This window comes from Choloepus didactylus, chromosome 4, assembly GCF_015220235.1.
Source record: "Choloepus didactylus isolate mChoDid1 chromosome 4, mChoDid1.pri, whole genome shotgun sequence".
Taxonomy (NCBI): domain Eukaryota; kingdom Metazoa; phylum Chordata; class Mammalia; order Pilosa; family Megalonychidae; genus Choloepus; species Choloepus didactylus.
Window position 1 is genome coordinate 46,335,989 of NC_051310.1, and position 26,978 is coordinate 46,362,966.

Below are 26,978 nucleotides of genomic sequence, written 5' to 3' on the forward strand. Positions count from 1 at the left end.
GTGCCGCCGTTGATCCGGTGCTGCAGTGAGGAGGTGGTTCTCGCTCGTGTTGTGTGTGTGTGTGTGTGTGAGTGTGTGAGTGAGAGCGCGAGTGAGTGTGAGTGTGTGGTGTGTGTGTGTGTGTGTGTGTGTGTGTGTGTGTGTGTGGACTCGGCTTGTTGTTGTCGGTGACTTCCCCCTCCCCTCTACCCTTCCCCCTTCCCCGCCGCCGCTGCAGTGGCCGCTCCTTGGGCCGTAGGAAATGAGCGATAACGATGACATCGAGGTGGAGAGCGACGTGAGTCCCGGGGTTTCTTCCTTCCCGGGCGGGTTGTCAGGCTGGGACAGCGGCCGGGGCTCTCAGCTGGGCGAAGGCAGGAGGGGGTCGGGCCGCCCCCGCCTCCTTTCCCTTCCCTCGGGGACCAGGACCGCCTCTGTCGCGCTCCGGGCTAGCTCCCCTCAAGTCTCCTGGCCGGAGAGGCCTCCTGGGACTAAAGGTGGGGAGGAGACACGCGGTCTCTGGGAACCCCTACTTCCCCCGTGGATAAGGGTGCTGCGACCGCCCTCTCCCGTTCAGGATCCGGGGAACAGGGATGGGGTGCTCCTAGTATCCTATTGTCCAGATCCTGGGGAAGAGCACGGCGCTCAAGACTTGCACCCTCGGTCCGCAATCCCCTCCGCCCATGACCCGCGGATCCTGGAGGACGAGGGAGGGCGGAAAGGGATTGGGAGTGTCGAGATGCCCTGAGGTGGGTCCAGTGGAGGAGAAAGTGTTCGGGAACCCCTCTGGCCCAGGTTGGATCCCGGAAGGAGGGGCGCTGCTCGGGACCCCCTGGCCCTATTACCAGATCCCGCTGATTGGGGAGGGGGGACGAGGGAGGGGGGAGGGAGAGAGGGGGTCGGGCTGACTCCCCACTCGCCGCTTCCTCTGCCGCCGGCATTTTCTTTCTTATTATTGAATGTGAAGTGTAAAAATAACTTCTTTATTTTCTATTTTTTTTTCTCTCTTATTTCAGGAAGAGCAACCGAGGTTTCAATCTGCGGTACGTCTCCTACTCTCCATTTCATTTTCATTTCCGTTCAGTTCTAATCCTTTTGGGAGTTAGAGAGAAAAAAGATCGTTCTGTCTCTTAATATTTTTGTAACCTCTCCTGTTAACCATTAAGGTGAGGTGGGGCCTTGTTCTGGGGTTCTAGGTGTGGAGGGAGGTTGCAGATCTTATAATTCTAGATTCTCAGGTGATAGGTTCCAGTGGCTGTAGGTGAGTGGGAGGAGCTGTATGCAAAGAAAGAAATCCTTCCTGTAGTTTTCAGATGGATGGTCTAGTTGACAGAATGTAGGCAGGAAATGAGAAATACAGCATTCAGCATTCTGAAGTAAATTGCAGGATTCTTTCAGAGCAACGTGGACAGAAAATTTACTTAGGAGTAAGTAGTGTTCAAAACCTTATCTGCATAGTTGTGTGAAGCTGAAGCCACATGCAGTCACCTTTAACCAGAAGTCATGTGACTGTTATAAAGCCATAGAGTCTAGCACAACTTGATACAAATTGGCAGTGTAAAAGAGCAAAGCTTGAGTATGAAAGTGTCACATACAGTTTATTGACTCTTTTTATATTTGAGTTGAAGGAAAGGTATAAAGCAAATAGAAAAAATTGTTGAACAAAAGTGACATGGGAAGACAGGTTTGCTAAGAGGTGACGGATGAGACCACACAAGTGTTATCAATTTCTCAGGACTTTGATATTAAGTTTCTCAGAAGATGGTTCTGCGGATTTAGAGAGACACTACTTTCACTTTGGAAAGTGAGACAGTACACTAGAGAAAGAAAAAAGGAAATAGACAAAAACAAATTAGAATCAGAGGGGAAGAGAAATAAGTATATCAGAGAATCTAATAATTGAAAGTTGATAACAATAAGAAGTGTATAGAATAGGGGTCAAAAATTCAGATGCCTGTGGGAGCCAGGCAAAGATGGTCAGGAATAGAGGAGTAGAAAGAAGTGAGTACTGGAGCACTGGGGAGCTCTTGCCTCTTCTATAAAGGTGACCACTACTCAACTCCAGTAGATTGTTGCCATGTGGGAGTGAGGGTTCATTGTTGCCATATCTTTGTATATTTCTAGAAAGATTGGAAATCCATATTTTTATGCTATTTTTTCTGATTTTTAAGATGATGCGTGTGGAACTGTAAAGCTGTTTGTGGGCTGGTTAAGGTTGTAAGAGGGCACTTCGATACCTGTGGTGTAAGAATTTAATAACCACAGGATAAAGGAAAGCCTTGTTACTTGTACCAGCTCTTCATTAGAGCAAATAGATCTTGCAGGTGGTCCAAGCTGATGGGCATTAAGAAAAATTTTATTTGTTGAGAGCTGATGTTTCCTTAAAATCTAAGGATGCAGTCCTAAAGATTGTCCCTGGGTAATAGTCACTAAAAAGAATTTATTTTGCTTTGCTTCTCTTTGAAGCTTTGCCACATACATCTATTTATACGTATATTTGAAAGTTGTTTTCCATATTTTTCAGTTATTATTCTTAATAACGTGTACAGTCCTATTTAAAACATTTTTTTCTCCAAGTCTCTAGTTGTAAGGTCTACCTCAGGGCCTGATTAGGGTCGGAGAGTAGGGATTGAATAGAGCTCTCATAAGGCCTCCTGTGCAGATTCATCCTTTGAATTGGAATATTTTGGCTTTCTAGTGAGAGCAAAGTTTTTGTCTTCGTGAGATTTCACCTCACAGTTCTTGAGAACTTTATGCTTTTTTATAGTATTCATTCTCATAGGTCTTTATATAAATTGGTTTATTAAATTACTCAAATGTTTTCTATAGAATGCTAATCTCTTCATTTTGCTTAGGTGTTTTAATCTGGTGTTAAGGTGACTTAAGATTTTTCTCTTTTAAATATTATCTAGCACAAGAGCATCACAACAGCATGAAGAAAAAGCAGACCTTTTAAAGATGAATCCTGTAGTGTATGAAATCATTATTGTGAATGAGTAGGGTAGAAAAGGATTCCTTTTTTTTTTTTCTTTGTGAATACATCTCCCTGAGACTTGGTATAGATAAGAAATATTTGTTTAAAAATTTGGAGGGGAGGCTGGCTGTTTTTAAGCCTTGCTTAGGAAAAATGTTCAGAAAAGGGTGTGGACTGTGAATAACCAAGTATTTAGGACTATGGAACTTTTAAAGTTATTTGGAAAAGGTACTGTGGGTTCTAATATAAAAAGAGAACTCATTCATGTTTTATAGTCTCACTATAGTAATTGCATCCTTACTGCATGAGAAATGTAGGATTATCAGCTAGAGCATAGTTAGGAAATGAGGCTAACTGTAACGGAAAGTGAAACTGATTTGACGAATATTTTTTTTGTTGTTGCCTCAGTGCAAACGGAAAACAGTTTCTGTGGTGACCAATAGGTTTTGTTAAAAGAAGTAACCCCAAACAAATATTTTTATTACTAAATTCAATATATCACAGAATCCCATTGATGTTATTTTATTTATTTATTTATTTTTTTTTTTTTTTAAGAGAAAGCTTGCATTTTAAAGATAAATTTCTGGAACAGGTATATTTTATTCAGGGAATTCCTTTTCTTTGTTTCTGTTTGTGAAATTGCTATTGGAAAGAATGAAAGTATATGAGACGTAGGCTTGGTGTCTGGTCAGGAAACCAAAAGCCTTTTCCAACATAATGTCCTTCATGGCAGCTTGATTGCATTACAGTTATGGTATACTTTTTGGCGTTTTAAAAACAGATTTGTGCAATTCCACTTCTGGACATTTTTGGTATGAAATATTTTTAACTTCCAGAACTCTTTGCTTCTTTAGGAAGTGCAGTGTTTTCATAAGGGAATGAATTTGGTCACTTCTGAGATTGGAACTCACCCTGGAAACTACTGTTTATTTTACCTGGAATCAGTTGTATGATGAACGTGCTGCACCATGCACATACTTTATCTCTGCTTAGAGTATTGACAGTGATGCAGAAATGTCAAGTTCAGCTCCTTAATATGCCTGTTTGTTAGAGTAAACAGTGTTCTTATATTTTAAGAAAAAGTTTTTTTCTTTTAAAGATGCCGCTAATGATGAAATAGTTGATCAAGGAATCCAACTTGGCTTTTAATTAAAATTTCCTAACCAAGGCATCCTTCCTCTTAAATGGCTCTAGTATAATGGCATATTTTGATGATAGTGTTCCCAGGTTCTTTCAGGCACCAAATGATAGAAAAAGCCCCGAAAACAAACTTACTCATTAGGTGATAATGGAAATATATACCAGGTAATTGGCTTCAAAAAGGAGAGGTATTGAGAAATTGAAATTAATATTTTCCTGTTAGGGATCTGGGTGTGAGTTTATCTTATCTTAGCTGCCCATTGTTTCATGTTGCAGTTTTCATGTTGACTAAAAGGAATGTTGAAGTTGACTTCGAAATTGTTTTACTTTTCTATCTGGTTGTCTTCCTATAAGAAGTAATAAATGATCTTCACTGATGAGAATTTTCGGCTTGTGTGTTTCCAGTGTTAATGTTGTTAGTGTTTAGTAAGTGCTTGATGATAATCAGCAGCAGTACTATCTTCCCTCTAAAATGCAAACTTTAAGTTTCTTAAAGGCAATAAATGTTTAGTGAGCAAGTATAATTCCTTCTATGCCGAGAATTTTCTGTATTGGAATTGAGATATTTCCCCTTGTAGATAGGGTTAGGTGTCAGGTAGCCTGCAAGAAATGTCATTGTTCTGGAGAATCTTGTGCCTCCATGAATAATGAAGCATTTTTATTTCCCCATGCTGTTCGCCTAGAATTTGCAGGAAATAACGCTGCTGAGTGATGTAATGACTTGAATGAAGATGTGTTCTCTATGCAATAAGTTGGAAGGAAATAATTTAAAGAAATATCCCTCAATTTTGAACAGACCTCCTTAGCTTGGATGATCTGCCAGTTTAGCAGCTTCTTGGCTAACAAAATAATGTTTGCCTTCAGTATTTAACAACACTTAAAATACACATGCTTGATACTATCAAAGATGGACAAATTGTAGGTGAAGGTTTTTATTCTGGCTGCCACTGGGAAGAGCTTGATGGAAATAAAACTGAGAGGCTTAATAAAAACCTTGGCAGAGATGTCAAAGCTGGAAGCGATTTGGTGCAGAAGTTCCTGTTGAGCATCTGTGGACCACTCTTCAGTATCGCCCAGCCCCTTAGTGTTTCTGTTAGCCTGGGATGCCCGAAGGAAGGGATTTCTGGCAGAAACTGCAAATCCATTGTACTTGAAGAACAGCAGCCATTGCCCTATAAGATGGGTAGGGGAGATATTTGGGGGCCTGCTATACAGCCCAGGGATGCCTCTGTTTTCTCCTAGAATTATGCCTGAGAGCCTCATTTATTCCACAAGGGTACTTTCAGTACCACCTGCTCTTTCATTATCAAAAATTTTTCTCAGTACAAGCTCATCTGAGTTGAGCTTTACTTGTTCAAGACACAATGTTTGACCCTTTCCCTTTTATTTAATTAATTTATTTATTAATTTATTTTACCAGTTTGAGTATGTGGGAGGGTCTCAGATGCCACACGCTGGGTGTCTTCACCCAGCTTTTCTTTCTCAACTCTGAAATCTTGGCCCCTTCGGAAAAAAAGGGTTGCCAGCAAGCGAAGACAGTTAACATAGTAGTGATAAGCCTGGCACCTGGCCTTCCATTTGGATGACTGGGGGTGGGGGTGAGGGTGAGGGTGGGGGGAGGAGGCAGTGTTACTGGGCTAGACGAATCTGTGGTTTGGAAATGTTTCCCTAAACAGAATTCTCAGCCTTGTGTAAAGGTTTTTCATATGCTCTTTTGAGCCACTAGAGGTATCATTTAGTGCAGAGTTGCCTAGAATTAGGCTTGTTAGTTCTGCATATTTCTAATTTCTCTCTCAAATGAGGATTAGGGAGAAGAATACATCCTTGCCATTGTCTCCAAGAGCTTTAAAATTGACTCTGATTAGACCTAGCAGCTCGGAGATGGACGTGCAGCAGGGATTGGTGTAAGATTCCACTCTTCTAGTTAAATTGAGCCTGGAACCACCACAGAAATTCCATCCACTACTTTGAGAACAGCAGTCCCCAGCCCAGGCTTTCTACCAGGCAGTGGGCTGCTGCTTTTCTTGTTGAGCCAACTTCTCAAACTTGGCTGGCTCCCCAGATGAGAAGCTAAGATTTCTGCTCATGGTCCACAGCCAAGTTCACTTAAAATCCTCTGACCAAAAGGTTTGTTGTCCTTTTGAGTCCTTTCAGGGCTCAGTGAATGGGAAGGGGGTAGTGCATTATGGGGATGATTTTGGTGTTAGATTATACTTAGCGCCACCCCTCTAACACAAGCCTGAGTGAAACCAAGTCCAACTTGATTCTAGCTGTTTGAGATTTGCAGGGCTCTCCCTGAAAGAAAACAAATTAGAATTTTATTTGTATCAACAAGAATTATGGGTAACTCTGTTGTCATTGCTTCTGTGCACTACTCCTAAGCTGGAAGAGAGCCAGGACTCGGTGATTTAATAGACGGGAATATCTGAGGCCACGGCTGGAGACCAAGCTGGGTAATTAATTTGCATGTAAATAAACCATCTTATGGGAGTATATAGCAAACACAGGACAGTCAGATACATGTCAAATCATCCCTGAACCTTCTGAGCTCTTTAGTTATAGTCCAAGTTAGAACCCAGCCCAGGTTACCTGTGTATAGATGACTGGAGGGAACAGTAAGGTAGAAAAGGACTAGGTATTTAAATATGTTTAATTCCTTCAGGCTATCTCATACTACTATTAGAAGTCATCTGCAGTTTTCCTGCTATAATGTACTTAGCTCTCTAGTCTCAGTTTATCTGGTATAAGCTTGATTGTCCTCTCAGTTTCCCCATAACTTTCCATGCATCACGGTGGTTCAGTAGGTACTCATTTTACAGTGAATTCAGCCTTAACAAGATAAGATGAGCTTTAGAAATGCTCGAGGCCTCTGCCCTGGAAAAGAGTGATATGTGATGGAGAACCATGGCCATGATGGGACCACGTGTCAGATTCCATAGCCTGGGTGAGGTGATGTGTTGGAGAGACCAGGAAGTAACTAAAATTACCACAGCTGCTCTCAGCCTCCTCTTCCTCTGTAATGACTCAGACTTTTAGGATTAGATAATAGAAGAATTTCAAGTCCTTTAATTCCCACAACTGTTGTCTTTATAGAAGGTATTTGCTGTATATCTCCTCTAATACAGGGATTCATTTGAAGAAGCATTATTCTTGTGCTAAGCCAAGTTATTTACTCTTGTTGCTTCATTTTAAAAATTCCTGGTGCTCTGGGTAGATTAAAGCTACCTGAACTTCTCATACACAGACTTATTCTTTAGGAAAGCTCAGTGCAGCTTTCTGTATTCAGGATAAATTCTCAGAGTATATTATTTCCCACAATTCCCACAGTGTAGTTGTGATTAAGTTCTTGCTCTAGGGTAAGTGTGTTCTGTGTGCAGAGGATGCCCTTTTTAATGATGACCTGCTGAAGCCGTCTTGCAGCTTTCTCGCTCTCCAGCCACTATCTCTTGCTTAGTGCATTTTGCCATTTGTTGGCAGTCTTTGTCCCTCTCTGGCTGATTGTTCCTCTTTGTGGTTCTGAGCAGGACAAGATAAAAACTTCGATCTGTGAATATTTAGATACTACCAAATAAGCATGGCCTGCCACAGGTGCCTGAGGAAATTTATTCAGAGCATGTGAGTGTCAGAAGATCCACTATCTTAAGAACTGCGCCTTTCTGGCACAGCCTGTATGAGGGGAAGCCCTTGACAGAATAGCATGTTCAGTCTGCCTTGAAACACTAGAACTCAGAATATAGTTGGCTACTTTTATCAGCTCTGTCATGAAGATCTTAGATTCATGCATCTGGATTTCCTAGAGATTTCAGTTTCTAATGTATGATTTGGTAAGAAGCTCCTAAACTGGTACCTTTTAGTGGACTGGAGACCAAAACAGAGACTCACAGTGATGAGTATCATGTAGAAGGAAGCTCTGCACCAACAACTTAACCCCTTCGCTGGATACCCACCGTGGGGAATCTCTTACAGTGGGGATGATCTCATCTTATGAAAGGGCCCTCTGGAGCTTTTCCCTGGTCACTTCCCAACTGGCAGCTGTTCTGTCACATAGTAAGTTGGGAGGACTTATGTTGCAGGAGAGTCACATTTTGTCCCCATAAATAACTTTTATTTTACTTATACGTGAGCTGGATGTATCGAGCTACTCTGGATGTTCCTGTTGCAAGCCTTGCTCACCCGTTTCTCCCCTTTAGCAGAGCCTTTTTCTGGAGACTTCTGACTGCCCACTTCGACAAAGCCTTCCCAGTCCAGTCACCAGGGACAGCGCTGACAGCATATACTTCCAGACTGTACCCTCCCTGCTTCGTACCAAACAAAAGGAGTGACATACCTGATGTGCTCTTTCTCCCATTCTTCTAGGCTGACAAACGGGCTCATCATAATGCACTGGAGCGAAAACGTAGGGACCACATCAAAGACAGCTTTCACAGTTTGCGGGACTCGGTCCCATCACTCCAAGGAGAGAAGGTGAGTTTATTGAGAAAGCTTATTGGCCATCACTGGCTCAGAACTTGCTGTGGTACTTAGCAGGGCACTCATCTGGAAGGAAATGCAGTCAGGAATATTCAGATGGCTTGGTTGTTCTTGTTTTTTCTTTCTTTTTTTTTTTTTTTGAAGGAGCATCACTCACCCTACTTGGCTTTAGCAAAGTATACCAGGTGTAATGGAGCTGCTTGTAAGATATCAATAGAAGTTGCCTTCTAAAGTTAGCATTAGTTGTAATAAATTATGCATATAAGAAATTATTATAACTATACACTGTAGTTAGAAAATAGTTCTTGGTTAGTTGGGGATAACACCAAAGACTCCTGAGGTCAGTGACATCCCAGACCTCCATGAGAATTTCTTTCATATAGTTCGAAGTTAGTGCTTATTTTAAAAAATAACTTCCAGGAATGTGTGTACCAACCTGGACACAAATGATTTTTCCAGCCCAAGGGGTGTTATTAAGAGATAAAGAGTATTTGATTCAAGGACAAAAGACTTGAGTAAAAGACATATTTATATGAAACAGAATTAGAAGGTAACTGTCTCCTCTTCCCAACTCCCTCAACCCACACCTTCCCACTGGTAGCCTTCCAGAAACTAATGTTTTCCCTGGAGGGGTAGGAGCTTGCTGTTTCTGCATCTGAAAACAAAGAAGCTTTGAGTAAAAGCCTATGGGTTAGGGTCACACCTTGGAATTTGGAGGAAACATCTGTTTGCACAGTTAGTTCCATCCTTGACGCAGAATGTAGCTGGCTGGTCTCTGCAACAATTTAGTGGAATAAGTGGCAAAATAGGAAGAAGACCTCTGTTTTTCTGGTTAAGTGATCCAGTGTTTAAGGAAGCAGCCATTTTGATGGGAAAAATCTTTGCTCTCAGGTGTGCTTTGTATGGCTCCTGATTTAGCTCTCTGGTGGGGGTCCTGAATTTGTTTGGTTATTCAGTATCATTTTTGGAACCATTATGATTTCATTTTGTTTATACTGTCACTATGTTAAGTTGTGTGCTTTATACTCTATCTAAGGTGTGTGGCTTTATGTGGCCTAAGCATTTACGGAAAAAACAAAACAGGCCATGTGAATACCTACTATTGCAAAATAAAATTTGCCTACGTTTAGGCCTGCTTACCGTGGACTTAATTTTAATGGCCTTGAACCAAGGTACTTAACTTTGAATAAAAACATTTTGGGTACAGCACTGAGCACCACAGGAAATCTTTATGACTGACAATAGAGACTCACTGTCTTTTTTAGAAAAAGTACACATGTGCAAAGGATTCTCTCTTGTGCTTGTCTGAACTGTTGACAGTTGGTGTTTATTCCCATACTGTGGTATTAATTAAAATTGTTTTGGTGAACTAAATGGACAAGAGCTGCCTTCTGCTAAGTCTCACATCTAACAAGGAGTGGTGCTAAGGCAGTGTTTATCAAGGTGTGGCCTTTGACCATCCACATCAAAATCATTACTGAATCAGTCTTTCTGGAGGTAGGCCTGGGAATCTGTATTCATAACAAGCAGTCAGGTGATTCTTAGACATTCTTAAGTTGGGGAACACTTTCGGCAAAGCGGGTCATAAGAGCTCAACTGTACTTTTTTCCCTTATCCAACATATTTTACATTGCTATACATTGTTCTTTTAAGTTTTTATGATCACATCCTAAATCTGTGTTGTCTGTCTTTCTTCAGAGAAGCTGAAGGTGTGAATTTGGGTAGCCTTGCAAATGAATAGCTTGTCCTTTATTGTGGCCCACTTATTTATTCATGCCCCTCTTCCCTCCCTTCCACAAATCCTTACTGAGTGCCAGCTACATTTCTGGCACTGTTCTCGATTCTGGGAATACCAGATATTGGGGATACAGGAGTGAACAAACAGACAAAAGCAGAAGCTCTTATTCTGGTGAGGAAGAGATAGAAAATGAATGATTAGGTAAAAATATATATTGGGTATCAAATAAATGCTATAGAGAAAACTTAAGCAGAAAAGGAATGGTGGCAATTTTAATTAGAGCAGACAAGAAAAGTCTCACAGGGAAGGTGACATTTAAGCAAAGATTTGAAGGAAGGAGCCGTGCATTTACCTGATGATAAGCTTTCCAGGCAGGGAAGGCAAGTGTAATAGCCCTGAGGCAGGAATGTGGGAGCATTCCTGAGCTGTTCAAGGGAAACAGGCAACAGTGGCTGGAGTGGGATGAGTAAAGGAACGGTGACTGGAGCTAAGGCCAAATAGGACTTGTGGGGAAGGGTGGCTAAGGGGAACCAGATTTTATAGAACCAGTCAGCAAAGCCCCAATTTGGGAATGTTCTAGGTGCTATTATTATTTTGGAGCCTGTGTTATAATACAGGTATTTCACACTGAGAGTGAGTAAAGGAGATGGATATTAGCGCTGGTTGAACCACAACCCCTTCCCATCTAAAGACCATAATCTTTATTTTTCTCTTTGTCTGCCAGCACTGTTTCACAGGTACGAGTCTGGCAGAATACTTTGGTCTCTAGACTTCCAAGTTCTCACTAAATGTTGCAATTTTTTTAAAATGTGGTTGAACCAAAGGAAATTGGCTCATTCTTTGCTTGGATTGCGTTAATTAAGGTTGTGACATTATGTTAGTAATCATGAAATGATTATTTTACCATGTGAGTTTTGAGGAGTTTAGATCAGATTGTTGAAGGAAGGGCTCCAATCTCCTGTGACTTGAGCATCTTTATGTTCCAAGTGACTTCTCACTTAGCATTTGGATTGTCTGTCATACATGTGCTGAGCCTTTTGTTTTTAAAAGAGGAACCAATGTTGATTGAATTGGATCCTAACCAAGAATAGGGGGTACTTGTGTAAAAATAGCTTTGAATGTGAGACCCAAACTCCATTTATCCTTTGTTTCCTATGTTCCCATTATACAATAAACATCATAAAGAGTGGTTACCATTTGCTAAAGTTAAAAAATCAGTAATAACTAACATCTGTATTGCATTGTAAAGTTAAATCCACATAGCAGTTCTATGAAGTGGGTATTACACTGTTATTGGCCCAACTATTACTGCTGCTACACCTGCCATCATTACCATCAGAGATGAGGAAGCGGTTTCAGGATCAGTCTACAGCAGGACAGGGATTAGAACTCAGGACTGCTGATTGCCAAGGTCCCTCTTTCTACTGCACCATAGGGGTAAACAAATTAAGGGTGTTTTAAAAAAATCTTGCTTAAATACTTATGTATGGTGTTATCTTGGGAGCTTCACCAAGACAGAGGCACTAATCTCAGCTGTGTGTCAAACCTAAAATCCTCTCCCCTAAGGTGACATAGGTAGGTAATACAGAGTTTCAAGAAACTCTGTATTACCCAAGAAATAGACCATTACCATTGGCAGTTCATTTGGATTTTGCCGTAGGTCTCAGGGCTAGCAAGTGGACATTAACGCTCAAGAGGGTACATCTTTTTTGGCAAGTGTCTCCAATGATGCTTTATATCTTGAACTCTGTTGTTTGAACTTTTTGTGTCCCTTGTAGTTTTTCAGCTGGATATGGAGCCCACTGAGAAAGAGGAGATGGAATTAGAACCATCACCAGTCAATTGTGGCCCCATTTTTTTTTTAATTAAATTTAGTTTTATTGAAATATATTCACATACCATACAATCTTCCATGCTGTACAATCAACTTTTCACAGTACCATCATATAGTCATTCATTAATCACCCCAATCTATTTTTGAACATTTTCCTTACATCAGAAAGAATCAGAATAAGAATAAAAAATAAAAGTAAAAAAGAATATCCAAATCATCCCCCCATCTCACCTTATTTTTCATTCAGTTTTTGTCCCCATTTTTCTACTCATCCATCCATACACTAGATAAAGGGAGTACGATCCACAAGGTTCTCACAATCACACTGTCACCCCTTGTGAGATACGTTGTTATACAGTCGTCTTCAAGAGTCCAGACTACTGGAGTTTGATAGTTTCAGGTGTTTACTTCTAGCTATTCCAATACACTAAAACCTAAGAGGTGTTATCTGTATAGTGCATAAGAATGTCCAACAGAGTGACCTCTCGACTCCATTTGAAATCTCTCAGCCACTGAAACTTTATTTCATTTCATTTTGCATCCCCCTTTCGGTCAAGAAGATGTTCTCAATTCCACATGGTCCCATTTTAAAAATAAGATGTTACTTTTCTTGAAACAAAAGGATTCATTCTAAGGGTCTTCAATTGGGTACTAGGGAATGTTGCTGAATGGCTTGCCAGCTTTGAATTCACCCTGTATGTGGGCAAGAGCTGGTGGCCAGCCCATCAGTTTGCCTTTACGTTGGGATATAATTCAGCTTTCTCCCCCAAAAGTTAGCCCCAGCACCTGAACCATAGTGATTATACCCAATCATGCTGTTGCCTTATCTTGATAGACTTTAGGATTAGAAGATTATATTTCAGTGTTGCTGTTTGCATCTATACAGTAGTGTTCTGGTTTGTTAATACTGCCATTATGCAAAATACCAGACATGGATCGACTTTCATTAAAGGGATTTATTTGGTTACAAATTTTTCAGTTCTAAGGCCATAAAAGTGTCCAACTAAGGCTTTGACAAGAGGATGGCTTCACTGAAGGAAGGCCGATGGCATCTGGAACACCTCTGTCAGTTGGGAAGGCACGTGGCCGGCATCTGCTGGTCCTTTGCTTCCAGGTTGTGATTCAAATGGCTTTCTCCAAAATGTCTCTGGGCTTCTGTCTTTGCTCCCTTGTCTTAGCTCCTGTGCGTCTTTGCTTTTTTGTCCCAGGGCGTTTCTCTCTAAGCATCTGAGGATCCTCTCTTAGCTTCTCCAGGGCAAACTCTGGGCTTTATCTCTTAACTTAGCATCTCCATACGTCTTTCTGTTTGCATCTCCAAGCATCTCTAAAAGTCAGCAAGCATCTGGGTCTGTGTCGGTTCTTGGCTTCTCTCTTAAATACTCCAGTGAACTAGTCAAGACCCACCCTGAATGGGCAGGGCCACACCTCCATGGAAATAATTCAGAGTTTCCACCCTAATCAGCAGACTGCCCCCACAAGATTGCATTAAAGAATATGGTTTTTCTGGGGGACATAATATATCCAAGCCAGCACAAGTAGTTTGTAGAAATTTCTCATCTTTTAAGTCTCGTCCTAAATGCTGGTTTATCATACTTAACAACTCTTTCAGGTGTTTTGCTTTGTATTTCTCGCTTCTGGATGGAGCTGTGTTGAAAACAGAGACTATAACCTAAAATGAAAATAAGGAAAAGCAGAATTTCTTTTGGTCAGCATTAAGTTCAGAATTTCTTAATTTTGGTGTGAAAAAAAAATGAGAGCTCTGCCTCTGTCAGCTCTTGTTATAGAGTCTGACACATGGTAGGTTCTCAGTACAAAGCTGTGGAGTGAGACAGCCAGATAAAACAATGGGCTTGCTCAGCTCTTTAAAGAAAACCACAGCAGCCAATTCAGTGGTGCTTACCTATGAGACCCTTGTGGGTGCTGTAGATATTCAAAAGGTATTTAAAGATATTTAAAATGTGTTCTCTTGAGAGCCTTGCTGTCTTGTTGGGAGAGAGAATTATACCTAACAATTAACAATAAGGTTACATGCCAAGCATTTGGTAAGAGGTAAAAACACTCAGCTAATTTCAGTTTCATTTCCATTAATGTCTGGTTTTTTTATTAGGCCAATACTGAAACCAAATAGTTCTCCTACAACAGGAAATGTGGTTATTTTTAAGGTTGAAAGACAGTCTGCCTGTTAAACTCTCTCATAGTACTGTGATTGGAGCACTTAGCCCCGTTGTAATTTTACGTGTACTTGTGGGATTATTTGATGTGTGTCTGCCCATCTCCCCACTACACCATAAGTACCATGAAGGCAGGGGAAATGTCTTATTTTGATCATACTTCTTTCCTTAGTGCCTGGCACATAGTAGGGAACACCATGAGTACTTATTCACTGAAGGAAGGAAAAGCCCCCTGTCTACCCTGACCACGTTACACTGGGAGATGGCTTCTTCTGGTGAATGTTTCATTCAGCACACTATGTTTTCATGTCATATTGGGCTGCTGGAGGGACTGTCTTTTAAATGAAATCCAAACCATAGCCCCACCCATTTCACTTCATTGCTCATTAGGGTTATTACCTGCCAGACTCCAACTTGGGCAGTAATTTTCTTCTAATTACTTTCTGCCTCTTAAATTGTTGCCTATAGTTGTCTAAATCTCCCTTAAGTTCTAGGCCCAGCAACTGTAAATGTATTTATTTAATTACTTATAAACTATATTTGTTTACTGCTGAAAACCTCCAGGACTTTTCAGTGCCCATGAAGGTGAGCACCGGCATTCCATGCTCTCTGAATAAGATTCCCAACTTGCCCTTCTGCTGCTTCTCTTTCCTTACATTAAGCCTCTGCTTATCGTGGAGGGGTGTACCCTGCCTCTCTTTCCCCAGGAATGTCATTCTCAGTTTATCCGAGTTCTTTCCGTTTCTCAAGGTCCAACTCAAGCCTCACTGCCCAGATGAAGTCTGGGTTTCACCTTAAAGAGAACCACTCACAAGGGCTCCCCAGGCCAGTGTATTTTCCCCTGCCTGTGTGCATTTGTTTTTCTCCACCTGGACCTTCTTCACCCTGTCTCCACCTGCCCCACCTTCAAGACTCATATCCAGCATTTCACTGTCCTTAGAACTCCATATGCCCTTTCTCTCTCTTTGTCCCCGGTGTCCTTCAGTGGGTCCTCTCCTGTGTCCTCCTTATTTCTGTAATTATCTTACCTACCTGACCAAAGGGGTATGCTCCTTGAGAGAAGAGACTTTGTTAACCATTTTGAGATTCTCTGCAGTGCAGGATGGGGGTGGGGGGTGGGGTGGGGGCAGAGATGGGGGAGGGTCTCATTCTGATGAAGGGGACTAGAGAGCTAGAAGACTAATCTAACATTTTTTGCATTTTCAGATTTGGAAGGATGGAATTAGTATGCAGGCCTTCTTCCCTTTAGCATTTATTTTTCTCTATTTGTCTAACAGAATTGCAGACAGTTTAGAAAAATGGGAAGAAGAAAAAACATAAGTCTCCCCTTCATCTAACACAACTATAGTATTTCATTTATTCTAAAATTCTAAGATAGCACTGTCCAATAAAAATTTAATGTGAGGCACCAGTTTGTTTTAAATACAATTTAATTTAAATGCAATTTAGTTTTCTCATAGCCACATTTAAAAAAGTAAAAACAGGTGAAATTAATTTTAATAATAAATTTTATTTAACCCAATATATTAAAAAATAATTATAATTTCAACATGTTAATATATTAATTTACATTCTTTTTTCTTGCACTAAGTCTTAAAAATCTGGTGTGTTATGGCCGATCTCAATTCAAATTACTCACATTTTATGTGCTCATTAGTCATATGTGGCTAGTAGCCACCATATTGGACAGTGCATTTCAAAGACATACCTTCCTCACTCCCCTATTTTAATGTGACTAAAATTGGGTGCCACCCTAAAGTGGATGTTAAAAGGAATTTTCTCTTTTTTTCCTCCCCCACCAAAGCAGCTATTATAAACCTTAAAATTTATGGAGTCTAGGGCGCAAAAAAGTATTGTCCATTTCTGTGTTCTGGTCTGTTCATGTGCATGCTTTACATGGGTAAAATATTAAGAGCTTGCTGCTTTCATATAACATCGTGTTTTTTTCCCTATGTGATGGTGTTCATATTTAGTCATTCAGCATTTTACTATTGAGTATTTAGGTTGCTTCCAGTTTTTAAGTTTTATAAATAATAAGATACTGAAAATTGTTTCTTGTGGCCATTTTCAAAGAATAGATTCCCAAAAGTTGGATTATTAGGTCAAGGGATATGAATATCTGGTTTTGGGCTATGCATTGCAATTTGATTTCCAGGAGGATTTTCATGTCGTCCTTTCTTCTTTTTTTTACTTTTCATTTCTTGCTTTTTCAAGCACTTTCTAAAAACCTGTCTTGGTAGTGTTTTGAAAATACCAATTACACCATCATTGGAAATTTTTTTCTTTTTTTTTTGAGAGGGATGACAAATATGGTAGGCAAAAGGTCATCGTGTTTTTTATTACCCATGAGATTAAATTTTGTCTGTGTTTGTTTACTAGTTGTATTACATCTTTTGGGAACTGTGTGCTCCTGTCCTTCATGGCCAGAGATTTGATGGGATGTGCCACACCTTCATTTCAAACTAAGAAAAAAGAATGCAGGGTTTGAAAAATGATTTGTGTCTACCCTTAAACAAATATGCGACTCTTGGCTTTAACTGAGCCCCTGACAGAGCTTGATCAGCTCTGCCCTTCCTTAGCGATGAGCAAAACAGTCCTGTGGGCTAAGCGCCTGGGAGAGGATGCCTCCAAGAAGTCATGTGGCTGTGCTGGCTCTGACCCCACAGCCTTCCAGCCTCACTTGTTAGCATTGATAGGGGTTCCTTTTTTTTTTTTTTTTTAAGTTAAGGTGAGATTCACATAATGTAAAATTAAACCATTTCAAAGTGAATGGTTTGGTGGCATTTAGCACATTTACAATTTTGTGTAACCATCACTTCTGTTTAGTTCCAAAATATTTGCATCACCCCAAAAGGAAGAGGGTTCCATTTTCGAATGAAATGGTTTATTACAGACGTAAATTTATTGCACAAATTCTTTAATTTTCTTTTCAGAAGATGGCTTATTCAAATGTAAATTCACACTGGCTTTGCCCTAACTCTGCCTTTATCTTAAATTGTGTTAAAGCCTATGCAGAAAATAAATGGTTTTATTTTCTATTTTTAAAATAACTAGTGCAAAGTAAAATTATGCCAGTTGGTGAGTCAGGTAGTGCTTGATTTTTTTTCATCTCTTAGGACATGGCATTTTGGTTCTTGGGAGGAACATGACAGCTTGAATAGCAGCCCAGTAGGGTCTGTTTATGACAGTAAAGAGGAAAAGTGATAAATACAGCTAAGAGCATTGTTTCTCAGGTTGGCATCAGGACCCCAGGGACTGTAGTGAGAATGCCTCCCAGTATTCCCGGTGTGAACAATCTAGTACTACTGTACTCTTCCTCACCTCTCCCCACTCATTTTTAAAAATAATTTGGATTTCTACACGAATCCAATATTTACAGTTCCCAAAGTGTTTGGTACTCTTGCCTTATATATATATGAAAAAAATTTTGAGAACCACAGCTTTTAAATGGGATTTAGTAGTATTGGACTTAATCCTGAACATCAGTATTAACTATTTTGGGAATCATTTGGGGTCTTAAAAGATACTAATTGAAATCAAACTCATTTGAGTTGGGGGCCTCTTGTGAAATGTGCCATGAATTTTTGCTGCAACACACAGGGTGAGGTGGGCTCTGGTCCAAAGCAGAGATCTGTTTAAGTGGCGGCCTCAGGAGGAGGGCTTGACCCGCCTGCTTGCTGCACAGGCAGGGATGCACATGGACAGGCACCTGCTGGGCCCCTCTGCCATTCCTTGGGTTTCCTCCATTGTCCATTTTGTTGTCAAGAGGAAATGAAGCCAGCAGCACTGTGGGGAGCTGCTATTTTTCCCTGCCTCCAGAATTAGGTTCAGTCAGTTTTTTGAGCTATCGTGCATGTTCAGGTTTGAAGCCTGTTTGATTCTTACCTGTCTTTAAAAGGTGACATTCTTTCATCACCCAATGCTGCTATTAGTCTACACTTCTGTTTTTCAATTCTTTCTTTTGCAACCAAATTTCAGAGATTCTAGTCTTCGTTGTTGCTTGAGTTTCTGTGCTCATTACTTCTGTGGAGATGATTGACCACTGGGCTTCAACTCTTACTCCTCCAAGGAAACCCCCTCACCAGGGTCTTCATTGGCGTCCTTGTAGACAAACCAGGTGACTTTTTTGTAATCCTTTTCCTCCTCCATGACAATACTGTCTCTTGCAATTCCCTTTAACTCTTTTATTAGTTCTCTACACTCTCTGATGTGTTAAGAGAATATGTGTCCTGGAGGCTCACACAGTTCTTTTCTCTAAAGTCCAGAAACCCAGTTTTCTCAGGGTCAAAAATCTCACCTTAATCATTTGTTTCCAAATCTTCATCTCCAGCTCTGCCTATTCCCTGCCCATTGGAGATGTATCTTAAAATCAACCATCATCTAAAATTCAGCACTTCTTCTCAGAACCAGCACTGTGGAATGGTTTTGTACTTCTTTCTCTCCCCTGACATGTCTAGTCTTTGGGTCTTTATTTGTCAAGTTTCCCACATTCATCCCACCCTTGTTCTGTATCTTTTTCAGTGTCCTCTTGGTCTGGACTTCCCCTAGCTGCTCTCCTGTTCTGTACTTCCCGCCAGGGTCCACCTAAAGGCCTATCTCTTGCAAGAAGTATTCTACACCTCTTTCAGTAACCATCCTTCCTGGAGTGGAGGCACTGTTAGCCTGATGGTCGGGAGGTGGGCCCCAGGCTGCCTGGGGCCTGGCAAAGAGCTGGCATTCAGTCAAGTTTAGCTGCTACCTGTAGTGGTGATGGTGTTATTCTTCTGACTTGCTGTAGAACTTAATACCTTGCTGGGATCACAGGCAACCCATAAGTAGAATTCAGCTTACAGACATGTTTTGTTTGCCATGTACCATTATTAAAAATTTTTTAATTAGTTGCTACTTTTTAAAATTTCGGGGATTTTGCATGAAAGTCAGGATTTCCAGCATCTCTTGAATAGTAGAAAGATCTGGGAGCACTGGGCCTACTTTCCCACCTGTCAGTTCCTTGAAGCTGTGGAACAGCTGCCTCCTTTGGAAATGGTGTGTGTGCTTCTGTTCACCCGTTTCTCCTACACCCTGCCTGCAGCTCCTGGGACCTGTTGCAAACAGTAATGATTGCACCCCTGGAGTGCTGATATTCTGTTATAGGGAGTATTTAACATAAACCACAAACCAAGTCGTCTGAGCTCTAAATATGTAACCTATAAGTTTTTCCAGGCAAGGACTGAGTTGTGGACATGGTTATGTAGCCCCACCATTAGGCAGGGTAGACTGCCCCAGGTAGGCTCAGGAAATTCCTATTGACCATGTTAAATTACCTGCAAAAAATAACAGCAGGTAGGGTGGACTGTTGAGAAAGAGATCAGAAAAGTAAAAGACAGGGTCAGTCTCCTGCATGGCTTATCATGCAGTAGAAAGAGCATGGACTTTGGAGTAATGGAGGCCTGCATTTGAATCCCTTCAGCCTCTTACTGGCACTGTGATCCTAGGCTCCTTCCTTTCTGAGCAGTTTCCTCATCTGTAAAGTTAGGGGTTATAACACCCCTGCCCCCATGATAGTGTTGATTATATGAGGTAAACCACAGGTGTTATAACACAGTGCCTAAGAAGAGCATGGACCCTGGAGCCAGAGTGCCTGGGTTCAAATCCCGACTCCACTACCTACTAGTTATGTAACATTGGGCAAGTTATAGCTCTGTGCCTCAGTATCCTCATTTATAAAATAGGGGAAATCATACATCAGAAGGTTGCGTGGGGATGTCTAGCACTTAGTACTCAATAAGTATTAGCTGCTACTGTTAATAGCGTCACCACCATCGTCATCATCATTTGTATTGCTGAGTGCAACTGTGGCTTTGAAATGAGATTTGCAAAGGCTGCCCAGCATTCTTTTGCATGGCTCCCCAAGGTGAAAGAGAGGCCTGAGAGCCAGTTTATGTTAACTCACATTGGCATGAAGATGGCCCAGCTGCCTTTTCAGTCACCTCAGCTATAGTCCATCCTGTCTCAGGACTATATCCATACAGTTCAAGAGACTCATTTCTGCCCAGAAAGGCAGAATCAGAATTATCACCTTCTAATTGTAAAAAGCAACAGGAAAAGAACATATTAGTACCTATGCAAGTACCCAAAGGCAACAGTTGACCATCTGTGGACTCACTCACTTATTAGGCTCTATCTGCCCAGCCACATGAGTTCACATGTAGATTGTCGGTTGACTCAGCTGACTGATACCATTTGCAGAAAACAGAAACTGAAAGCTCAGGGCCATTCCATAGTCCATGCCATAAACCCCAGGATTTCTTGCTGGCTTTAAGTTTCTGCACATATTACAAAGTCATAAAGGCAAGGAGGGCCTATCCACACCTTACCACTGGTTTTAGAAAGCTGGGAGGAGGGAATATTAGGTGAGTTTAGCATTTTCTGTCTTCAGCCTTCTGCTTTTTCTCCCCTGGACCAGATGCACATATAATCTTTTGGGAATTCTGTATTTTGTACTTTAATTTTTTTCCTTTTTATTGGATTTGAATTCTTGTTGAATACCTTTTGGACTTGCTCAAGGGTGAGAGGGGCCTGTGAGTGGTCAGGGGCACCCCGAGTGTGTCCATCTGGAAGGGCTGTGCTTAGCATTCTGGAGGCCTTGGACTGGGTTGAGACCAGTCTAGCCTTCTTTGGGGCCTCCTGTTCTCAAAGCATTCTGTGTTCTGAACATCTATGAATTTTATCTTCATCCAGAAACTACCTCAAAGTGGAAACTGCCATCACTCATGGAACCTTTCTCCCTTTACTGGTTTGTTTTCCTATAGTTACCGCTCACTTTTCACTTTTTTACCCTAATATCATGTATAAGTATATAAATATTTGAAGGAGACACTGGTAGCATAAAGGCTGTTAGTCTGTCATTAGAAGTTATCACTGAATATTTGCAGGTGGTCTCTGATATCAGAGATGTTGCTCTTTTTTCCCTTGCCCCAGATGCACATGAATAAATAAATAAGAGTCGAATGTTGCCTTCTGGAAACTGTTAGCCAAAAAATAGTTTTCAAATAGGCAAATTTAAAGAGAGACTGGGATATAAATATGCAGAGCAATTACGTATAGTAGACAGGGTAGACTTAGAAGGGCTGGCTGGGGTCTTAGAGATTTGCTAGACAGACAAGGACTAGCCATGGAGAAAAGTATTGGATCCACAATCCCATAGCCCATGAATGAACTGCGACCATAAATTCCCAAACTCTTCCTTCCCACTCTTCTCCTTTTCTACCTGTAATATAGTGTTTATCTTTTTTTGCCCCCCTTTTCTAGTGTCCAGAGAGACATTTTAATTAGTCCCTTCTAATTATGTGCCTTATTTTCTCACTTTACAACTTATAATTAAACTCTAATAAGGCCCCCTTGGCAGAAATGGAAGCAGCATCTGAAGTGGCCTTGCAACTGCACATTGCTATTACTTTCATCCCTATGTAAGCTAACCCACACAACTAAAGAAGGACATCTGCCTTTTCCTGTACCCTCATGCCCTTACCTTGCCCACAGTGACCTGCCCACAGTGACCCTTCTCCAGATTTCACCTGGTCTAATGCTGGGTCCACTGCGTCAGATGGGAATGTGGGCAGAGCCAGGTGCCTGGCAGTGAGGTGTGTGCACAGTGGGTAATCGCCCCGACTGGAAGCCAGCTTTCCCGTGGCCTTTCCCATCTGTACTACTCAGGTTACACTTGTCTGCCCTGCCCTGTGATTTGTCTGTGTGTGTTTATCTGTTCTCCTAGATAGTAAGTAAGCTTCAGGGCAAAAGAAGCCATGACTAATACATTTCCTTCCACCACAGTGCCTGCCCAGTACCTTGCACATAATTCACACCAGATAAAAATGGATGACTGAATATTAACGATTGCCTTTTGAGGAAATTGTCTTGCGGGTACTACAAGAGGAATGCATGGAAATTCTAGTACTTGAGAGGACTGGTGGATAAACTCAGGCCTTGCAAATCTCTCTGATACCCACCCCAACCAGAAGTCTATAAATTGAGATTCTCAAGATTTTGTATGAATGGATTTAATTTTGCTAGCCTGCGGGTGGCTATTTTCTTTGCCTTTTTTTCTCCCTCTGCTGTGTTCTGGTCGTTTAGAACTCCTCTGGGGTTGTAGTGTAAATGTCGAATACTGCCCTACCCTGAGTAAGAAGCCTTCCTCCTCCCAGGAGCCTTGGTGGCATGAATGCCTTACTTTAGCTATTAGACTATCCTGCCTTGGGCCTCAGGTCTCTTGGCTTTGAACCATTCTCCCAGTGCAGCTGGCTGGCTGGCTGAATGGCTGTATGGAACCCTGGCTGTGTTTGCAACCTGGAGGAAATCTCCCAGACAAGTTTGACTTTCAGGAGCACAGTAACCTGACATCTGTTTTATTGACTTATTGACTTGTTCCTGTGATGGGGCAGTGCCCAGTCTCCCCACAGGGATGGTAAAGGTGTGGTTGCTTCCTGAGATGGCCCAATGTCATACCCTTCCTGTGTTGACACCAACAACCAACAACTTTCATGAAAGGCTCTTTAACCAGAAAGGCTGAAATCATGAAACAGCAGCATCACTCAGTTAGCATTTGGCTGAATTCTAGGGCCTTGATAAAAAAAACTTTGTACCCACGCCCATCCCAAGCCAGCGCCAGTCAAGATCCTGCTCCTGTTTTCCTGGACCAGCTGCCTCTAGCCAGGCTTTAGCAAAGAGTGAGTGGCCTAAACTGTCAGTAAGTGGTACTTGAATGTTTTCAGACATGGCCAGGCTGAAGCCCATACAGCAACCTAAAGAACAAAAGGGGGTGGTAGGAGTCGAGTCAGGAGTCAGGTGGACCTGCGTTTGAATCCAGGCTCTGGTACTTTCTGGCTGGTGATTTATAAACCTCTCTGAGCCTCAGGCCTCTGATATGGAGCTACTTCTCTCAGAATGCGTGTGAGAAAAAGTATATAAAGCACTTGGTACGGCATCTGGCACAAAGAAGGGTCTTCAAAGCAATTACTCTTTATTTCCTCAGTCCCACCTCTCCCCCACCCCCCTCCGCAGTCTCCCCTGTACTGTTGCTTCAGAAAGGCATGGTTCTCTTATTGCTTGGACTAGGTCTTTATTTTGTCCCCTGTGCTTTTTCTCATATTGCAACAGGCATCCCGGGCCCAAATCCTAGACAAAGCCACAGAGTATATCCAGTATATGCGAAGGAAAAACCACACACACCAGCAAGACATTGATGACCTCAAGCGGCAGAATGCTCTTCTGGAGCAGCAAGGTGAGCACCCGGTCTTGTGGGGCGGCTGGCCCTGCTTTCTCTGGGCAGATGAAGGCTTTTGCCTCTAGGCCTGCAAAGTCAGAGCCAGGTCTGGAGCGTGTGCTCAGAAGCAGCCTCAAAGGCCTGCTTCTTGGGCCTGACTAGTGGAATGTTAGAGCCATCGTGAGGAAGGACCTGAGCCGCCAGTGAGGACACAGTGGAGTGTAGGGAGCTGGACATCTGGAGACTTGTATCTTTTCTGACCTGATCTCTCCCCTTCTCGGGGCTCAGGTGCTCTGCCTGCAGTAGAGGTCACACCTGGCATCAGGTGTCTAAAAAGAGCTTTGAGGTCCTTGGAGTAGAATGTGCTGTGTAAGTACCAGTGACCCCAGGTATTCAGGGACAGTGAGCCCTCCCCTTCGTCAACGGTAGTCCAATCAGGGCAGCCTATGGGCCAGGCCCATGCTGTTCTCAAATGCTCACACCCGCCTTTTCCTATAACCACAGGGGAAAGCGAGAGCTGATCAAGTTCTTTGTTCCTGGGGAATTCACTTCTCTTCCTCCCTCATGGAAGATGCAAGTAAAAGGAAATGCAAGTAACCATCTGGGTTAGAACACCTAAAATAAATAAAATAAAATAAAACAGTTGACCTTCCAGGCTCAAGATGAGCTGAACCAAGGGATGGGCAGCGGGAGGCCGTGGTGGGTTGGTTATTGGGCTGAGCAACCTGCATGTAGGGGCTGCCTGTCAAAAGGCCCAGGTATTCTGTATATATTGGTGACTTGCTTCCTGGTGTCCAGCTTGCCATTCTAAGTGGATCTTGAACATGAGAACTAAGTCAGTACTTTCCTTTGGCTGATACATCTTATGTCATCCTTTTCTGCTGTTGTGGATGATGTAGTCAGTGGATACGCATGGCCTTCTCACCCTTGTGGAGCCTGGCGTTGCCAGGCCAGCTCCTCCTTGTCATTACACTGCCGGTTCCCACGGGACTCATGCTCCTGTCTCCACACCGGGCTTCGTGGCAGGGCAGAGACATCACAAGCTTTCTCTTCAGGGTTGGTTGGTATTGCAGGGTGGCTGGCCATGTCCACTGGGCCCTGAGGCCTAGCTGGGAAAGGAAGGAGGGAAATGAAGTGTGCAGGTGGGATAGACACCAGAAGGAGGTTACTTCTGAGTTACCCTGATCTTCAGGGGCCAGCAAGCCCTTAGGAAGAACAGGCTGGACCCTGCATCTGCAACTTGGTTTTGTCCCCAGTCTGCAGACAACTATAACCCCTCCCCTTGGTTGCCTTTCAGTCCGTGCACTGGAGAAGGCGAGGTCAAGTGCCCAGCTGCAGACCAACTACCCCTCCTCAGACAACAGCCTCTACACCAACGCCAAGGGCAGCACCATCTCTGCCTTCGATGGGGGCTCGGACTCCAGTTCCGAGTCAGAGCCTGAAGAGCCCCAAAACAGGAAGAAACTCCGGATGGAGGCCAGCTAAGCTGCGTGGGGCAGGCCAGCAATAAAAACTGTCCGTCTCCTCCGTCGTCTCATCCTCCTTTCAGTTCATCGTTAGAACCCTCAGAACCATATAAGAGACTCTATTTTTCTCTTTTTTTTTTTTAATTTTTATTTTTATGTAGAAGCTCTTGGACAACAGCTCTCGTTCTCCCCTATTTCCATTTTTTTTTTTTTTTTTTTTTTTTTAAACATTTTCCCTTCAGGGATACCCTGTCCCCACCAGGAATTTTTAAACCAAAACACCCCAACTTGGCAGCTTTTTCTGTGGAGGACAGACGGCCAGCCGGACCTCTGAGCACACGGCGTCCTGACCACCCCACCAGCTCCTCCAGCCCACCAGGCACCACTGCTTGGAGGACTCCTTCCCTCACAGGCCTCCCTCCCGGCCCACCCTTGCCTCTACTCGATAGACTTTGCAGATCTGTGTACTGCTCTACTTAAAGAAGATGACCGGTTTGGAGTAATCAGAATCATTCCCCCACCCCTCTTTAAGGATTATTTTTCTTAAAAACCATTTACTGCTCCCATTGAAAAACCAGATCCTTGAAGTTTGTGGTAATAAAGGAAAGCGGGGACAGATTTGTGCACAGAGTCTTTGGCATGTTTCACTCCTGCTTCTCTCAGCCTGCTGTTTTAAGTCTGCGTTGTCGGCCTCCTGGAGGGCCGCATGACACCCTTGTGGTGGGTGTGGGAGACAGCAGGAGGGAAGCATCAGCCACCAGGGAGTTGGTAGGGTGGTTTTTTGGGGGTGGGACAGGGAGGGAGGAGCGGGTGGGGGTAGAGGTTTTGTATTGAGGGCCAGTGATGATGTTTTGATATTTATTTCCTGCTACTGAAATTTGAATCTGAGTGAATTGTCCCTGCTTCTGATGATGTCGGTATTGCAAAGCGACAGATTCATAAAGTAATGATCAAATCTTCCTTTCTTTCCGTCTGTATTTCTAAGAAATAGAGCCAACTGATTTTGTATGTAAATACCGAGAGCGATTTACCTGGTACTAAACCCACACACCAGTGTGGACCCTTCCCTGCCCTCACCCATTTCCTTTCCTCTGTCCTGGAACCTGTCTCCATTATGTGATCCAGCCCTGGTTCTGGCTGTGGTCAGCAGATCCCAGTGAAGGGTTTGTGTGTTTAGGCCTCATTTCTTTGTCTTTTTCCTACTCTGTTCCTGGCATTTGCTGGTTCTAGTGTATACTCTGTAGTCTCAGTCTGTGTTTGATTCCATTCCATGGAAATAAAAAGTATGTTGTACATACTGCTGAAGAATTGTCTTGCAAGTTAAGGCTTCCCCCTTTACTATAAGACTATAAATAAAAACTTATTTTATCCTTCTTAGTGGTGGTGGTGTCTTCTTGCTCTTGCAAAGACCAAGATGGTTAAGAGAAGAACCCTCTGAGGCCACCAGGCCTATGTGGAAGCCTCAGAGAGAGCAGAGGTCACTTAGCTGGACTTGCTGAGCTGGGAGCAATCACAAGCTAGAAGTGTGTGTGTGTGTGTGTCCCCCCTTTTTTTTCTGAGGGCTTAGCTCAGTCTGAGGGGGTGGGTGCTCTCCTCAGATAAGCAGGTGGTGGTCACTGTTCATTGGAAAGGGGCTTTTGAGGTTCCATCAGGGATGGGTTTATCTGCAGAAATAGTTCTAGAAGTGGTTCCTGCTAAACAAACGAGCCTTGGGGGAATTGGTAGCCCAGAGCAGTGGATTTAAGTTTCTCCTGGTAATGCCAAGTCCAGTTCAGAGACCTTTCAGTTTCCAAAGAGTTCCAGTATGTTAGGAGGTATAAGAGCTGCCAAGGGATGGAAATTAAGAAGACTACAAGAGCATCAAGTTAACTCTGCTTTGGCTGAAGACCCAATACCAGACTGAACTTGGTTTAACCTTAGAAGGAAAGGATTTATGGCCAGAACACAGCTCAGTTTGGTTTTCCC

General features: G+C 42.5%; 1 protein-coding gene across 6 annotated transcripts; it reads left to right on the top strand.

Moving 5' to 3' along the window:
• Positions 1 to 26,390, top strand: MAX (MYC associated factor X). 6 transcript variants are annotated; one of them, XM_037832510.1, is made up of 5 exons: positions 1 to 277; positions 996 to 1,022; positions 8,450 to 8,557; positions 23,436 to 23,565; positions 24,845 to 26,390. In XM_037832510.1, exons 1-5 carry the CDS (start codon positions 242 to 244, stop codon positions 25,030 to 25,032), a joined length of 489 nt encoding a protein of 162 aa, XP_037688438.1. In that variant the 5' UTR covers positions 1 to 241; the 3' UTR covers positions 25,033 to 26,390. The 6 variants fall into 6 exon arrangements, with proteins under 6 accessions (XP_037688438.1, XP_037688440.1, XP_037688439.1 ...); XM_037832511.1 differs by having other exon boundaries at positions 8 to 277; positions 23,442 to 23,565; XM_037832512.1 differs by lacking the exon at positions 996 to 1,022 and having other exon boundaries at positions 3 to 277.
• Positions 26,391 to 26,978: the final 588 nt, after the last annotated feature.